Consider the following 18,317-nt stretch of genomic DNA (forward strand, 5'->3'; position numbering starts at 1 on the left):
ATGTGCCCTGAGATGGAATCTGCAAGGAGTCAGGGACAATAATGTGACGTCTGCAAAAATAAACCTGATAGTTAGGGGGAGAGCACTATCATGTACCCAATAATACGGGAAATTTAAAATAATACAACAAGATGTCAGTAATAGCAGAGCTAGTTAGGCAGTTTGGCTATGAGACTCAATTGAGTAAATTTTTTTAAAGGATTTAATGGAATAACATGAAGTGGAGATGAGGATTTGGTTCTGTTGGCAGAATGCTAGCATAGCGTGCAAAAGCACAGAGGTTTAATTGCACTACCACATAGGCTGTGTGTGTTGGAACATATCTGTAGTCCCAGACCTTGGGAGGCGGGGCCAGAAACATTCAGGCATTTGTGGTAATTTTTAGCTACATAGTAAAGTCCAGGACAACCTGAACTGTGTGAGTGCCCACATCATTAACTTATCTTTTTAAACATAAACTCCCTCCTCCCATGCCAGACCATATCCTCTTCTCCCAAGCTAAAGCCATTTTGTGGGTCCAACCACGCAACTATACCCAGTGCTTCAGGCCAACCTCTTGAGTCAGCCATCTTATCCCCAAGAGTCTTGCACTTACCCCACCACTCAGGCAAGCCTGAGTCCCACACCCAATCTGTTAGCCCAATCCGGTGAGTCCCTTCCCAGCTTCCACTGTTGGAAGAAGAAACACATCCTCTGTGAAGCCCAGTTTAACTGTGTCAACATCAGACACACACCCAATAACAACCACTCCACGTGCTCAGGTCCCAGTGCAAAAATACAAACAATATTAAGTTCAAACCTGGACGTCTCCAACAATATCAACCAGTCTTATCGAAATGTGTTCCAATGAGAATGACCCAGTTTAGTGACTCTCAATCTGTGGTACATCACTCCTTAAGGCAATCGTGACTCTTTCACGGCGGGGGGGGGGGGGGGGGAGGGTTACCAAAGACCACCAGAAAACACAGATATTTAGATTACAAGTCATAGCATTAGAAAAATCACACTTATGAAATAACAATGAAAATAATTGTACGGTTGTGGGGGGGGTCACCACAACATGAGGGACTGGAGTAGTGGGTTGAGGCTAGGAAGGTGGAGAAACATTGACCATGTTAATTCTCAAGACACAGACCTATAATGGACAGTCATAAACTTTATTACAGAGTTCGAGAAGTTTAAAGAAGACACAACACAACGTCATCAGCCACTGGTGAACGCACGCGCATGCATAAGCACACACATACACACACACTCACAAACTCACACACACAAAGGTTGAAGGCTAAATACAAGAACAAATACAGCCAGCAATTGCATTATAAAGATGAGGTTAACAAGCATATCAAAGTTTGCCTAAGACTTTTATTAAGCAGCCAAGAATAAAATGAGTAGAGAAGGACAGAGAAATAGAAAGAGAACAGAGTACAGAGAGTGCGAAAGTATAAATCTAAAATTTTGGAATCTTATTGTTGACGCAAATGAAGAATGCTTCCTCATCTTGCCCTGAACAACAACACACTAAGAATATGTGTTTGTGTCATGGAGACTGCCTGTGTCATAGCACAGTGCTGGAGTTCAACTTAGAAGAGCCCAGTCTCTCCTTCCACCATATGAGTCCTGGGGTCAATATCAGATTATCAGGTTTCATGGCAAGCGTTTTATCTGCTGAGCTCTCTCTCTCTCTCAGCTTCAACAAACTTCCTTTGTAAGTGTCTTGTTCTATAGCCAAGGCCGACCTCAAAATCATGAGCTTCTTCATTCATCCTCCTTAGCTCTGAGGTTAATAGGTGTGGACCACTGCACCAGGCACAAGCCTAACATTCATATCAGTTCTCATGCACAGCTCAGAGTAAAAAAAGCACACACACATTCGTTGTGTATGCTCCATTGGCATAAGCATCAATGTATCATTCTTCAATGGAATCAGTTCTTGATTTAAAAAAGTCTTGAAATCTCTATTGTAGAATGTGTTTGTCATATTTAATGAGTGAAGATATCCTGAGAATTGAAATCTAAATGTTCATCTCAGAGCATAAGACTTTCAGACCAATAATGTTTAAAACAAAAAGAGAAAAAAGGCACTGGAACCCCACCTCAGTTCCTCAGCAGTTAAGAGTGTCTACTACTCTCACAGAGGAACCGAGTTGGGTTATAGAACTTATGTCATGTGAGTTGCAATCTTCTGTAACTCTAGCCACAGTTATCCACTGTCTTGTTTGTACCCTGCAGGTTCTGTCATTCACACAGGCATGCCTCCACCAACAAAGACATAATTAAAAAAGAAAACCAAGATGACTTTTTTAGAGAGAAGAAAAACACAAAGAAGGACAAAGAATATATAAGTGACAAAATTAAAATAAGCAAGAGTCACCTTGACCTAACCCACCTGTACCTCAGACTTCTGATGTCATGAATCTTGGTGTGAAAATAAAAACACCCACCTGTAAACTTTGTGACGATGTGTGGGGAAGCACAGCTGTGAGTTTAGTCGGTCCTGTGGTGGTGAGAGGACCCTGGTCCATGACTTTTAGCTTTATTATTCACTGTTTTTTTCCTCACCAGACCAGTGATTTTTATGTCATCTATAGGTCTATGACAGAGTCTACACTGGGAGATGAGAAAAACATTTAAACATCATTGTGCTAATTAGTTGCCAGTAAACACATGAAATTGCATGAGCAAATTCAAGGAACAATTAAGAGGAGTTGGGAAGAAAACTTTTTGGTCCCTAGACTAGACCAAATACCATAGGGATGAGTACAAAAGGTACAAAAGTACAACATCAGTAACAACCAAAAAAAAAAAAAAAAAAGGTGGAAGACAATTTGGCCAGTTTGGAGTGCCTATAGGACATTTCTAAACACTATAATATATTCTGGTATGTTTAACAATTGTTAGCAACACCAGCTTTGGGGTAGAGATCTGACTAGACGGTTAACAGAATGGTTAAGATAACTCTCCTGCTCACTCAGAGGACCTGATTCAATTCCCAGTATGTACATTGGCTGCACACAACTGTAGTTTCAGCTCCATAGGATCCAATGCCATCCTCAGCTGCCCTTACACTCAGGCACACACACACATACACACACATACACAAACACACACACACGCGCACACACACACACACACACACACACACACACACACACACACACACCCCACACATAAATTAAAAAGTCTTTTTTAAAAAATAAATAAGCAAAGCTGTGTTACCATGCCTCTAATCCCAGCATCGCCCTAGGCAGAGCATGGTGGATCTCTGACTAGGGCATCAGTTTGGTCTGCATAGTGAGTTCTAGGCCAGTCACTGATATATAGTAAGACTCTACGTTGCTTTAAAGAGCGCCATCATAGAGAAATGGAGAGATTTTTTTTCAATAACTTATTTTAAATTATTTATTGGTGTAGATCTTGTTTCCCTTTTTTCCAACACTATTTTTTTAAAGAACGTTCATGGGGACTTAAGGTTTATCCCTTTATAGTCTCTACAGAAATCCATTCTGTGCACATAAAACAATTCGTATCCTGCCGAAAACACCAAACACTTTGGTTGCAGGATGCAGAGATCAAGCTGAAATTGAGCCAGCCTCCTTTCTCCACTGCCTGCTGGAGCTATGTATGGTGCTGTGGGAGAAAACATATCATCAGCGTTCTTGTTTTGCCTCAGAAGCTACATATAACACTACCCACCTGCCAGGCAAAATGAGCCCACTGCTGTGATAGTGGCTGCTCCGTGGATAACAATCCACTCTCTGCTCAGATTAGAAAGCCACTCCTCAGGCTAGAATTCAAGCCTGGGACCATAAACCTAGGTTAAGAGCCTGTGAAAGAGGAGGTCGCAAGCCCTAGTGGGGAAGTACGTAATGTTATCTTGCTAAATGGGCATTTTGTACTTCCCAAAATGCCTTCTAAATATTTATATCTCTGCCCATATGTTACTACTGTTCTCAGCTTTGGTTCAAGAAGCTTCTTTGCTCAGGAAGCGGAATTGACTGCTGGGACTAAAGACACCTGAAAAATGACTACTGCATGATAAGCCTTGTACAATCAGCTACATGGGACTTAAGGGGCATCACAGGAAAGGAGGAACCAGAGAAAATGTAGGATCAAAGGAAAGGATGGAAGGTTAAGGAACTCTGTCTTCAAGGAATAACATGGTTTCTGTACCCAGGAACACACAGCAGCTCTAATTACCTGCCCACAACCTGCCCATAATTGGGCTCCTCACCATTCTGTCATTGTAAAAGGGAGGGGCTCATCATGCCCACTGATTCCGAGAGTCTATTGATGAGGTAACAAGGGGCTCATGAAGGCCACACCCCTCTTGGAAAAATCTCCAGCTAACCAATGGTGGCTGAGACAGAAGAGAGTCTTTCTTCAGTGATGTGTCCACTAATAAGTTGCGTGCTTCTACAATAAGCCCTCACCCATGCGTCTAGTAAGCAACCCTAATGAAAAACTCAATTTGAGCAAGAGTGCAGGGGTGAGAAGCAGTGGGAAGAGACAAGAGAGTAAGGAGTGTAACAGGAGGCAACTATGATTGAAATACATACATACTTATATATGTGTACATGTGGAATAGGAAATCTTTTATAAATGCACTAATACTAATATCAGATAAGATTTTAAAACCCATCATTTCACATGTTGTGAAGTTCATGTTGGTGGGCGAGGAAATCAGGCTTGTCCATATCAAATGTGCTAAAATGTTTAACTTGTGATTAAAATTTCAGTCTAAATGAAATCACATTTTCATTAAGTAAGAGAAGTAGCACTTTATATGAACATTTGGTGCCCTTGGCTTTCCTTTGCACTATCACGAAGGCCCAGGTCTCACCCTTCTTGGAGATGGGTCCAGATGCACACACACTTGCATTCTAAAAGCACAGACTTCATGAGAGAATTTCCAAGGAATGTCTGTCTCTCTCGTTCTCAGAATACCTTCCAAAATGGTACCAACCATCTACACTTCCAACAACAGTGGCTAGGTGATTTCCTCTTCCTATATTCTTGCAAATTCTTCACTGTCCAAGTTTCTACATATTTCCAGCTTTGTTCATAAGACAAACATTTTCAGTCATAAGTTGCATTTTCCTCCAAATTACAAAGTTGATGATATATCATTTTTGCCTCTAAAATACTTATTTTCATAAATGACCTATTAGATACTTGTTCATTTTTTTCTGATATTGTGTTGATTAAATATTGTGTGGTTAAGATAACAGCATTTTCAGTTTCATATTTATGATTGATTTTTATGTGTGTAAATGTCTCTCTCTCTGAGAAGAGGGGTATTTACGTGTGGGTTCCCTCAAAAGCCAGGAGAAGGAGTCAGAGCCCACCAGAGCTGGAGTTACGAGCAGCTGCCTGACATAGGTGTTGTAAACCAAACCCCAGTGTTTCACAAGAGCAGCAAGTACTCTTAACTACTAAACCATCTTGCCTGCCCTATGCGTTCATAAGAATTCAGTGTCTTCTAGACATGACGAGACTGCTCCACTCATGTCCTCACAGAAGCTACTGTTCCCTGCCCAAGACCTGCACGCATGAGATAATCCGGTGAATCTTCCAGAGCAGAAGGGTTTATGAGCTCCTAGCTGAGGAGCTATTGACCATTACTGGATGTTGGGGAGGAAGAGTTCACTTTATGTAAGGGTGTGGCCGATGATAGATTGATTATGCTTTGGTGTGCAGCCTCACACCCAGGCACATATGATAAACACTAACTGGAATTGGTGGCCGGGTTAAGGAGAGAGAGAGAGAGAGATACAGAGGCAGAGACAGAGACAGGCAGCGAGAGACACAGACAGAACGTAAAAAATTGCCAAAGGATATAAAGGTGGAGGGTAGATCTCGGAAGAGTTAGGGAGGAATAGTGAGCAAATACAATAAAAATACATATACGCAATGAGAGATGCTGTCCCAAAGACTAAGGTGGAGGACGCTAGAGGACATTCAACTTCCTGGTGTGGCCTTTTAATGCATACACACACACACACACACACACACACACACACACACTCACACAAGCAGGAAAGGACTAGCCAGGAAGAAGGGTATCACCAAGACAGTGGCGAATAAGGGACGATAATGACATGGCAGTTGGGAGGATTTATACAGAGTACATTGTGTACAAGTAAGGAACTGTCTGCTGTTCTGTTTTGTTTTTAAAGAGTGGTATGCATTGGGAGAAATACATGAAAAGAGCAAGAGGGACACTTGGTCTGGGAATTATAAGCACGTATAAAGACATCAAATAGGGTTTTAAAATGCGTCAGGTCTAGTAAATTCTATCACCATTGTCTTACAAACAAATATTTAAGCTCTACTGATCCTAATCACCATGCTTGATTATTACCTGTGTTCTTGGGGTCATCTGAAGCTATTCAGTCTGTATTCTGGAAACAGAATATATATAAAGTCATCACTACATACTCCCCCTGACCCCATGCACAGTGACATCTCAGCAGTTGATAACTGACCTCAACAGAATTGACACAAGTACATTGCCAAAGGATTCAAAAACCTGGGCTTAACATATTACTGAATACTTAAACTTAAGAAACCGATGGGTGACGTGTTTAAAATACATGTTAAACTTATAACTGTGTGGTCTATATGTGCATGTCATCATACACATGACAAAAATCTTCAGAAAATTTTGTTTCTTTCAGTAGTCAAAAGCAGTTTTTATGCATGACAAAATACTATTCATAACACTCAAGTGTGAGCAAGATTCTATGTATCTTTGTAATTATACTCTGTCCCATCTGTTAAAATAAATTTGGGGCTCGCATGGCATCACAAGTCTTTAATGCTGCACTCATGAAGCGGGAAGGCAGAGGCAGGATCATCACTATAAGTTTTAGGAGAACTCAGTCTACACAGAATCTCCAAAATAGCCAGGACTACATAGAGAAACCCTGTCTCAATAAATAAATAACAATCATTATTATATTATATTATATTATATTATATTATTATTTCACTGAAAGAAAATAAGAAAAAATATGTGAACAGTCATTTATTACTGATGTACAAACAACAATTAAACACATGAAAAAAAAGATGTTTTATTTCAGAATACTTCAGGAAATACAATGAAATACATAGTGAAATGTCACAATACACTCACTAATTAGGGTAAAATCTTAAAGGACTAAGCATATGGTGAATATATCAGGATGGAAAAGAGCAGCTACTTCCATATACTGCTGGTGAGAATGCAATAAGGAACAAACACATCACACTTGGCATTTCCTAAACTGTTTTTTAAAATATTCATCTAGAACTCTCGTGTTACAGTTTGCGTTAACACAAGATGATTACAATGCATAGCCATATAAAAACTGACATATTCACAGCAGCTTTATTTGTAATATGAAAAACCTATAAAGAACTTTTCTAAGTAAATTAATGGATAAACAAATAGTGGTTGATCAATATTAACTACTACTCAGCAATAACAACTTTTCACATAAGCATCATTGTTGAATCTTGAAGTAATTGTACAACACATGTACACATACGTGAGCATACATGTCATGACAACAATAATTTAACCTTCTAGATGACGTAAACTAATCTGTAACTTAAGTAAAAGCAGGGCCCAAAGAGAGAGATCAGCAGTTAAGAGCACTAGACATTCCTCCAGAGGACCTGGCTTCATTTTGCATACCCACGTGGTGGCCCACAACTACTCCCTCTTCTGGCTTCCACAGGCCACCAGACATGTGTGACATACATGCAGGAAAAATACCCATACATGTACAAATCAAGCTTAAGTTAAAAACAAAATCACTGTTTCCTGGGAGAGTTAGGAGATCTAAGTGTAGAGGTAAATTCATTTTCAAACCTGTAATCATTTCAAGACTTTACCAAATTGGGGTTCTGTTTTGGAAAGCCCCAAACTCCTGGGCTCATGGGCTCCTCTTCCCTCAGCCTTCCTAAAAACTGGAACTGCAAGCACGTGTCACGGTGCCACGGCATGCGTGTACTTTGTTAAGTATTAATCATACCAATGCTATATAGATGAAGTCGTAAGAAGGAGCCCAAAGCAATTGATGTAGATGCCCCACTGTTTTCAGTTGTTTTCTACAACCTGATATGGATTTCACCATCTTTCTTGTCAGAACCTGAGAGGTGGCAGCCTGGCTCCTCTGGCTGCCAGACTTGCTAAGTGAGAAGTTACTGCCTTTTGAATCACAAGCAGGTCAGAAGTATAGCCTGCCGCAGAGACTCATCTTCTCTCCTCGTTTCTTGTTTTCCTGTCTCTATAGCTCTGGTCCATGGCAGAACAGAGGGAATACAAGAATCCACAAAAAATACCTCACTTATTGTCTCTGACAAAACAAAACAAACAAATCGGCCACAGGAAATAGCTATAAAGATCTCGAGAATCACTGAAGCATCTATGGGTGAATTTTTAAGAGAAGCATGTTGCCAGGGTCAGAGAGATCGATTGCCAAAAGCCCGAAGACCTGAACTCAACCTATGAAACCCACAGGGTAGAACAGAATCAACTCCAAACGCTGCCCTCTGACCTCCACTAAGTGCTATGTCACATGGTCGCCAACCCACACATATGCGCAGTGAGGAGGAAATGCAAGGCTATCCTAGTGTCCATTCACTCAGTTCCTGCCCCAATCACAAACTGCCGGCCTACACAGCATTCCAAGCACTACAGCAAATGGATCCAACGGAAGGCCTGTGGAAAAGATCACCCTCAGCGATACTAGGAATTACGTGACCTCCCCGTGGCAAAGTGAATGTACTTGCTCACGGGGTACAGAAGTACCTAGGATTGTCACAACTGTCCTCCTCCCCGGGACTTCTTACCCGACAGAAATCACAGCACCTTCAGTAAGTCAGGAACAGGAAACCCAAACCGTCTTCCCTCTGAGGGCAGAGGCAGCCATGAAACTTAGACCAGTACGCACTGTACCACACACCTTCTGACACACAGTAGGTGAGCACATCGATGAGACTGGTCCATCCCCTTGTGCTGTCGTCATAGGCCAGTTAATATGTCACACCGGAACGAACAGGACCGTCAAGCTTCAAGGGTGCACGAAGACGCTATCTTTCCAAACGGGAAGTCAGAGGAAATGCGCAGCAAGCATTTCCCAAGCTGGTGAACTGGAGCTTGGAAATATGACTACGGGACGCAGGATGAGAACAAAACTTTCCCTGGACAAGGTAACCTTTCTTAGCAGAGTGGAAAAGAATCACTCGGACTACATCTTCCAAATAAGATTCTTGTCCTAAAAGGAAAGGAGTCCCAAGGCGAAGACTTGAGCAGAGCACACAGGTTTGCACTTCTGAGCACTCAGCAGGGGGTACTCATGCTCACGATGGCAATGACATGGCCAATGATGACTCAAATCAGGACATGGCCCCTGGGCATGCTAGCAACTGGAGTGAGTCTCCTCAAAGCTTCTCATGTATCTGAAATAAACCTCCACTTCGAAAGCCCATATTGAATTATTTCTGAGCTCACAGAAGAGCTGCGAGTCTCCTCCAGTGTTACTACACTGACTCCCCAGACAGCACGTTTCTTAAGTGATGAAAAACAAAAACAAAAACAAACAAACAAACAAAAACTTCTTAGGTGTGAACTCTCTGGTGGCGAACAAGATTGGCTCTACGGCGGAAGGATTTCTCACAGTCCCTGCACCCGTAAGGCTTCTCTCCGGTGTGAACCCTTTGGTGCTGAATCAGGTCAGATTTGTGGGTGAAGGGCTTGCCACAGTCAGTGCATTCGTAAGGCTTTTCTCCACTGTGGCTTCTCTGGTGTTGACTGAGGCTGGAACTTTGGCTAAAGGACTTCCCGCACTCGCTACACGCATAAGGCCTTTCCCCAGTGTGCAGGCGCTGATGTTGAATCAGGCTGGCACTCTGGCTAAAGGCTTTGCCACACTCGACGCACTCATAAGGCTTCTCTCCAGTATGAACTCGGCGGTGCTGAATGAGGCTCGAGCATTGCCTAAACGATTTCCCGCATTCCTCACACTCGTAAGGTCTTGTGCCTGTATGAATTCTCTGGTGTTGGATGAGGTCAGATTTCCGAGTGAAGGATGTGCCGCATTCCCCACAGTGATAAGGCCTTTCCCCAGAGTGGACTCTTTGGTGTTGGAGGAGGATAAATTTGCGACTAAAGGATTTCTCGCAGTCACTGCATTTATAAGGCCTGTCGCCAGTATGGACTCGCCTGTGTCGAACGAGGTTGGAGAACTGCCTGAAGAGTTTTCCGCAGTCGCTACACGCATAAGGCCTTTCCCCGCTGTGAATTCGCTCGTGTTGAAGGAGCTCGGCTTTGCAGCTAAAGGCTTTCCCACAATCCCTGCACTGGTGAGGCATTTCTCCAGTGTGGACTCTTCTGTGTCTTAGGAGATTGAAGATTTGTCGAAAGGATTTCCCGCACTCACAGCACGCGTAAGGCCTTTCCCCGGTATGAATTCTGTGGTGTCTAAAGAGGCTGGAGTTTTGTCTGAAGGATTTTCCGCACTGATCGCACTGATAAGGCCGTTCCCCAGTGTGGATTCTCTGGTGTTCGGTGAGGTTGGATTTGTAGGCGAAGGATTTTCTGCATTCCTCACACTCATAATGGACTCTACCACGGTGCTGCCTCTGATGGTAAACTAGTTCAGATTTATAGGTAAAGGCTTTTCCACACTCAGTACATTGATAGGGCTTTTCTTGAGGATGGATTCTATTGCGTGCAGTGAGGTGGCATTTTTTGCTAAAGGCTTTCTCATGCTGACTATGCTCATATGTCCTTTGTCCCATGTGACTGTCCTGGTGCTGAGTAAGTTTGTCCTTGCCCGAGAAGGCTTTCTCGTACTTGCCACACTCATAAGGCCTTTGTTCAGGGGAGGCACTCTGACACTGAGCAAGGGTGTCTTTGCGGCTTGAACCCTTTTGGCATTCGCCGTACTTAGATTTTTCTCCACTCCAAAGTGCTTCCCCGCACTCGCCGCTACCGTGAGGCTGTTCGCTACTACACGTGGCCTGCTGCTGAAGAAGACAGCCCGTGGAGGCGAGGGCTTTCTCCCCATCCTTCCCACAGAGGGATGGCTTTGTCAATGCATGAGTCCCGAAGCCTGACAGGAATGAATCCCTGTCAGTATTGCCTTCGCCGGCCCTTTCTCCGCTGTTACTCCTGAGGCGCTGGGGAACGTCTTCATTCAAACCGGAGCCTTTCACACCTCTTCTGCCCAATGTCCGCACGGGGTGTGTGCTCAGGAACTCAGCCTGGTGCAACACATCTTTCAAAGTTGGGACAGGTATGTCAAAGAGATGAGTCTCCTGGGTAGGTGGACTTGTCTTATACATTACGCCTTCTGCACGCACATCACGCTCAGAGGTTACCTCTTCACCCCCCACTCCAGGACGGGAACCTGAAATCAGAGGAATACATGCTGAGATGCTAACAAAATGATGCTGGCATCAGTGGAGAAGGAAAAGCCCACCACCACAAAGGGAAGTTAGACACAAAAAGCAACAACACGGCTTGACTTAGATTACACTTATACTCTATACCGGGAACCTAGGGCAACAGGTTGAAGGCTCTGACATGAACTCTGGTGCCCCATATTTGACCACTTCTCCTTGGTGGGGAGGCCTGGTGGCACTCAGAGAAAGGATAAGACCTGATAGGCTGTGACCATATAGTGGGGGATGATGTCCCCTTCTGTCACAGACCTAGGGGAGGGTAATAGAGTGAAAGAGGGAGGTACTGGTGGATACAAGTGAAGGGATAACAATTGAGATATAATCTGAACAAATTAATAAAAAAATAATAATAAAAAGCTAGGAAAACTAGCACAGATCTAAAAAAAAAAAAAAAAAGATTGAGGTTAGCAAGGTTAGCCTGTGCTACATAGCCAAGGCCTTATCAGAAAAGAAGAAATGGAGAAGAAACAAATGTAAACCACTGGAATGTTCTAAGAACAAAAGAGCTGCAGACAAGCTGAGGGAGCTGCTTTCAAAAACAGAATGAGGTAGATCATACCATACAAAAGACACAAGGATGAAGGACAAAAGAGGACAAGCAGGGACTTCAAGAAATTCCTCAGCCAAACGGCCTTTTCTACTGGGGAAGTGTCTACAATGAACAAAAGGCCTGAGGTAAAACCAAGTAGCTAGTGATCCAGGGCTGATTAAAACTATGTAAGTGCCTCACAGCACCTGGTGTGTCAAAACTGAGATTGAAACAGAGAGCATCCAGGTGGCCAAGAGCCAGAAGTCACAGGTGAAATCACAAGGTGACAAAGTACTAAGTAAGCATGGAGAAGTAAGGGTAAAAATGAAATATGGGCAACTCCTCTACTAAAGCACTAGGGGCATTGGAGGGGGGGCAGGCGAAGGCTCTGCTAGCTCCTGATATGATGTGGACATGCCCTTCCCTGAGAGCCTATCACTGGGACAAATCTAGCTCTAAGACAATCCTAGCCATGTCAACTCTGTGAGGCAATGAAGATCTTCCCTGCAGCCCCAACCACATGGGACATGAAAAATGCAAATATTAAATAAAGAAAAGGAGAAAAAAAGCATAGGAGTGACCAGCACAAACTCATAGTGACTTAATATAAAATAGAAGATAAGAAAGAAAGCGTAACAAAGCACCTAAAGGTCCTTCAAGAATAGCTCGGGATTCATTTAAAAATAAACATGACAATACTGACAGCTCCTCACAAAGGCAGTCATAAAGAAGTGACAACTAAACCTGGTGCATGCTTTTAATTCCAGCATTTGGGAGGCAGAGGCAGGCAGAACCCTGTGCGTTCAAGGCCAGCCTCGTCTACATAGTGAGTTCTGACATATCCAGAACTATATAGAGAGAAAACAGGGAGGAAGGAAGGAAGGAAGGAAGGAAGGAAGGAAGGAAAAGACAGCTACAGGATATTAGGCAGAAACCATGGCTAGGACGCCACAGATGTGGACAGTCACCCTGATACTGAGACTCCTTAGACAGCAATCACTCTCAGGTAAAAAGAAAAGGTAGAAACCACTCAGGACACCGGGAGCCATGCAAGGACCTTACCCAAAGATGCCAAGAGTGCAAAATTCTCCAGCATCACACTGCAGTACAGGAGCCTCTGGGCCTTATCAAGGAGCACCCACTCTTCCTGGGAGAAGCAAATGGCCACATCCTCAAAGGTCACACCCTATCACAGTGGAAACAATTCAGCAAGTGATGAATTTCTTTTCCAGAACTCCAAATACATCCTGTTGCTCCAATATACGTCTCTTACTAGATTTTCCATCTCATATCAGAGGAGAGACACTCTACCCAAGACCACTGATGCCCAGTGATATTGTGCCCTTCCACAGAAACATAGGGATAACCTCTAGGCCTGGGATCTTGTCAATGCTGTGGCTGTCACAGATACTGGTTAGGGAGAAAAAAAATAGCCTAACTTGAATTTTGTCTTGTCAGGCAATATCCTGAGAACCCTAAAATTCCTCTAGACCCAAGGAACATAGGATCACCTCTTTATCCTATGGTTCCTTACTGATCCTGGGGCAATTAGTTCATGCTACCTCCTGCACATAGCTCTGTGTGTGTGCTTGCACACACGCGTGCATGTGTGTGTGCTCCTGCATGCATACACACATGCACACAAGTGTACACTCATATGTGGAGTTGAGAAGTCAACGTCGGATGTCATGCTATATTGCTCGCTACCTTTGCAGTGAACCTGCAACTCACAAGTTCAACCGAATTGGCTAGCCAGTGAACTCCAGAGATCTGCTTGTCTCAGCTCCCTGCCCTCAGTCCCAGTGTTGAATGTGATCTCTGCTTTATGTGGGTGCTGGAACTCTGAACTCAGGTCCTCATAGCCTAAAACCCAAGAACTTTGCCCACTAAGCCACCTCTCCAGGCCCCCCCCCCACAAGCAATCTGAATCATACTTTTTTTCTTGTATGCTTGCATTCCCACAGCCACCACTTCAAAGATCACACAGCCTGTGTGGTGGTGTGGGGCAGTGTCAGGGGGGGTTATCTTCCATTTCCTTCTGAAGACCCCAAGAGTCATCACAAGGTAATGCGTGTCTCCATCCAATCGTATCTTTCCATAAGGAGCTATCAGACCTGGGTACCACTTACTCCCAGTCTCCCTCAGTCTCAGTGATCACTGAAGACTCATGTACAGGACCAATAAGTAGAAGACAGTAAGCTTCACCTAGCGCTGGCCCTGATGTATAGAGCCGCATGCTTTACTTTCATAGGATTGGCCTGCAGTCCTGCATATCCTTCATCCCATGCACAACGAAACAGGAATTTGCAACCTGCATTACTGTATCCTTGGCGTGAGGGTCTTGAGATCATCAGTTTACATTTCCACTCTGAGTGCATAGACTCTGTCCCACACACCTCTCTATCCTTGTTCACAGACAACCAGAGCTACCCACTGAGAGCAGCTCCTTGGCCCACTCACTGGTTACTCAGCAACGGGATTCAAAGAGCCCTTGGGGAACTGAAACAGGATCCAATAACCCTCCGCTCAAGGCTCTCAGAGGCCCCACTGCAAAGCAGCTCCAACCCTGGTTTTTTTTTTTTTTCATCTTTTTAAAAATTTTTTTATTAATTTATTCTTGTTACATCTCAATGGTTATCCCATCCCTTGTATTCTCCCATTCTTCCCTCCCTCCCATTTTCCCCTTATTCCCCTCCCCTATGACTGTTCCTGAGGGGGATTACCTCCCCCTGTATATGCTCATAGGGTATCAAGTCTCTTCTCGGTAACCTGCTATCCTTCCTCTGAGTGCTACCAGGTCTCCCCCTCCAGGAGATAGGTTCAAATGTGAGGCACCAGAGTATGTGAGAAAGTCATATCCCACTCTCCACTCAAGTGTGGAGAATGTTCTGACCATTGGCTAGATCTGGGTAGAGGTTTAAAGTTTACCGCCTGTCTTGTCCTTGGCTTCCAACCCTGTTATAATGGCATCGTATTTGATGCTATTCCTTGGTTCAACCTTACCCACTCTGGTGGTTTGAATAGGTCATGGCCCCCATAGACTCATGTGATTCAATGCTTGGCCCTTAGGGAGTGGCACTATTGTTGGTATTCGTGTGACCTTGTTGGAGGAAATGTGTCACTGTGGGGATTGGCTCTAGGGTCTATGATGCTCAAGCTATACTCAGTGACACAGTCCCCTTCTGCAGCCTGAGGATCAAGCTGTAGAACTCTTGGCTCCTCCAGCACCATGTCTGCCTGCACGCTGCCGTGCTTCTTGTAATGCTGTTGGTTGGACTGGCCCCTCTGAAGCTGTAAGCCAGCCCAGATAATATGCCTTCCTTTAATTTGAGTTGCAAGGATCACGGTGTTCTCCTCACAGCAATAAAACTTTGAGTCACTGGTGTTTTGGACTCATGCCTGTAGTTCCAGCACTCGGGAGACTGACTGAGGCAGGAGATTGCCACAAGTTCAAAGCTAGCTTGGGCTACCAGGCCCCCTTCAGCCCAACATAAACAGTCAAGATTGTTGAAGAGATCAAACACTCTGCGCCGCCTGGGAAAGACACTAAAACCTGCCGTGCTGCCTGTAAGCTGTGCAGTGTGTTCCAGGGTTCCAGTGTGTTTCATGAGGCATCAACCCATGCTGGGGTGGGCTTTGGTTGACACAGCTACCTCTGAGTCATTTCCACTCCTGTAAGTAACTCCTCACCCATGTCCCTTGTAAGTCACCTCAAGAAAACTCACTGGTTCATCAAGTTGCACTTTGGTCTGTCCTCAGTCCCCTACCTGGGATTCAGAATCATTTGTTCATGTCTCCACAGGACTCATGTCAACACGATACCATCTCCCTCAGTTTCCCACGCAGCGGCCAGCCACAAGGAGGCTTGAGGAGAACGGTTGCCTGCCTCCTCCATATCCCAATTTCCCATTGTCAGTTCCACGTTATAAAATATACATTCTGGTTTTCAGAGATATTTTGGGTCTGACTCTTGTACCTGATGCTTATTGCAAGGGGAAAGGGGACTGCACATGGCTGAAGTAATTCAATCTCCCTTTCAGGCTCAGACACCTACTGACACATGAGGGAGAAACAACCTTCTACACCTCCAGTTACGCTTGTCAACAATTCCATACAACCCTCAGCCTACACACTAAAAACTCTGTGCTGCGTACCTAACCTGTCCAAGATTGCAAGTCCCAGGGCTACTCAGATAATAGACCAGGGTGACCACTAACCTAAACACTTACATGGGCAGGATGGGGATAATGGCAGGTTCCACTTACCCGGTCAGGCCCCATCAATGGTTCTGAAGTCAAGGGAATCTGGAAAAAAAAAAAAAAAAAAAAAAAAGGAGACCGTGAGAATCTGACAACCATAGGCAGTTTTCACAAGCTCCAGTTACTCAGTGGTGAGCCTGCCCACCTTTGGTGCACCTTGGTCCACAGTGCTGAACATCACTGAGAGCTGTCACACCTGTGGCTAGCACGCTGCTGCTCCTTTCTCTTTCTCTCTTTCTCTCTCTCTCTCTCTCTCTCTCTCTCTCTCTCTCTCTCTCTCTCTCTCTCTCTCTCTCTCTCTCTCCTGCCTAGCATCTCTTTTCCTGTTTGTTCTTCCTCTGAGTAACTTCAGGAGATTCTGGAATTCTATTTCCAAACACGATCTCTGTTCACAATTCTCACGGGCTCCTGGGGTCTAGATAGTTAAATTCAAATTCCGTAGGTACAAATCTGCCAGCCGCACAACTTGAACCCCAGGCCTCCGTATCTTCTCTTCCCGGCCATTCCTTCCAGACCTTGGCACCAGTCATCCCTCTGCCATGCTCACAAACCTCAGCACACAGATGTTACAAATGGGGCCTCCCTGCCCGCACCCACAAGCACCTCCTGCTAGGGACACAAGCTAGGAGCTGCAGGGTCAAGATGGGGCCTCTCCCCAGGCTCGGGTGAGGCCCGCAGGATGCAGCACTTACCTGTGCTTGGTTCCTGTGCTTGGCCACAGCCTCTGAACTCAGCTGAGGGAGCATGAACCAAGTCTCAGAGGTCTCTTCACTATGTCCGGCGAGGGTCGCATAGGCAGAGTCGCAGGGCCGGGCCTCAGTACCCGAGAGCCGCTCTCCGCACTCCGCCATCCCAACCGCTCGCCTCCCCTTGTGCTACCAGCTTGGTAAACAAACCGCAGAAACGCCAAGAGGACCACGTCAGAAGTCCAGCTTCAGGCACGAACCACGCGCGCGTATATATACACACGCACACACACAAACCCAAGTAATAATAATAATAATTAAAAATTTTTAAATGTCGAACTTTCATTGGCTCAACTCCGCCCCCTAACGTTTCGCGTATTGCATCTCGGGAAATGTAGTTTCCATCCCTTCGCAGGCAGTTGCCCCACTCCCAGCCTTGACCCCTGTGAACTCAGTTTGAAAGGGAACAGGAACTCTAGTGGGAGTGGGTAACTAAGGCTTCCAGGAAAGGGAGAGATACTTCAGTGAAGCTGTTCCCATGTTTCTGAGATCACCTCTTGTACCTTATTTCAGACACCATGAAGCTCATTGTGCATTAAGAGGCTATAAAGAAACAATTCCATATAGTATATTTCTGTACAACTATTATATATATAATATATACACTATAATATATATATATATTTACACTCAGGGACTTCATGACGCAGCACTCATGAAGTTATACCGTCCATGACAGGGTGGGACTTTATGGTGATTCAAATATTTATGGGTCATCCATGCATGCACCTGTAAGTATCCTTCAGCAGTACTTACCAGTGTGTCTATGCTATATGTATGTGTGGCCTGATGTGTATTCCTGATGAAATGTCTCATAAGATTATATGTACACAGTTTAATTCCTAGTTTAAAAAAGACAATGTAATAATTGCTAAAACACACACACACACACACACACACACACACACACACACACACACACACAAACACTTTGGGGTCTGGAAAGACAACAGCTAAGGACATTTGCTGCTCTGGCAGAAGACTGGATTCAGTTTCCAGGACCAATTCACAACCATCTGCAACTGCAGTTCCAGGGAACCTAATATCTTCCTCAGATGCCTGCACACACACGGTACACATATACACATGCAAGCAAACACTCCTTCCACAGAAGGTTTAAAAACAAAACTGAAAGAAACCTGAGATTTAAGTTCTCTGGGAGTTTGGTTCAGGTTTTTTTTTTTTTTTTAAATTTCAGAACACCCTGTGCCAGCTGCCAGAACATCTGGAATACAGGAGAGGCATCTATGAGAGCTAAAGCCTGTTTGCTTAGCCTGTGTTATATGGACGGAGGGGTATTCATCCACAGAGCGATGCTTTACC

General features: G+C 44.4%; 2 protein-coding genes across 2 annotated transcripts in view; one reads left to right on the plus strand and one right to left on the minus strand.

Annotated features, from left to right (window-relative positions):
* The window catches only part of LOC311591033 (cone-rod homeobox protein-like), a gene marked incomplete at both ends in the record, with an annotated part of 313,330 nt that overhangs the window by 22,701 nt on the left and 272,312 nt on the right, over window positions 1-18,317 (plus strand). The gene's annotated exons all lie outside the window — the stretch shown is intronic.
* Window positions 9,374-17,287, minus strand: ZNF551 (zinc finger protein 551). The gene is made up of 4 exons (XM_084770250.1): window positions 16,941-17,287; window positions 16,255-16,293; window positions 13,052-13,175; window positions 9,374-11,405 (listed from the first exon to the last, which is right to left on the minus strand). Exons 1-4 carry the CDS (start codon window positions 17,097-17,099, stop codon window positions 9,613-9,615), a joined length of 2,115 nt encoding a protein of 704 aa, XP_084626376.1. The 5' UTR covers window positions 17,100-17,287; the 3' UTR covers window positions 9,374-9,612.

The sequence above is a fragment of the Acomys minous genome (assembly GCF_964271855.1).
Source record: "Acomys minous genome assembly, chromosome: 20".
Classification (NCBI taxonomy): Eukaryota; Metazoa; Chordata; class Mammalia; order Rodentia; family Muridae; genus Acomys; species Acomys minous.

Excerpts from the sequence above, each read along its gene's own strand:
- ZNF551 (XM_084770250.1), bottom strand. The coding sequence starts at position 17,099 with ATGGCGGAGTGCGGAGAGCGGCTCTCGGGTACTGAGGCCCGGCCCTGC. Across the intron at positions 16,294-16,940 it reads AGCACAGGAACCAAGCACAG|ATTCCCTTGACTTCAGAACC; the intron begins GTAAGTGCTGCA and ends TTTTTTTTCCAG. Across the intron at positions 11,406-13,051 it reads TGCACTCTTGGCATCTTTGG|GTTCCCGTCCTGGAGTGGGG; the intron begins GTAAGGTCCTTG and ends CTCTGATTTCAG.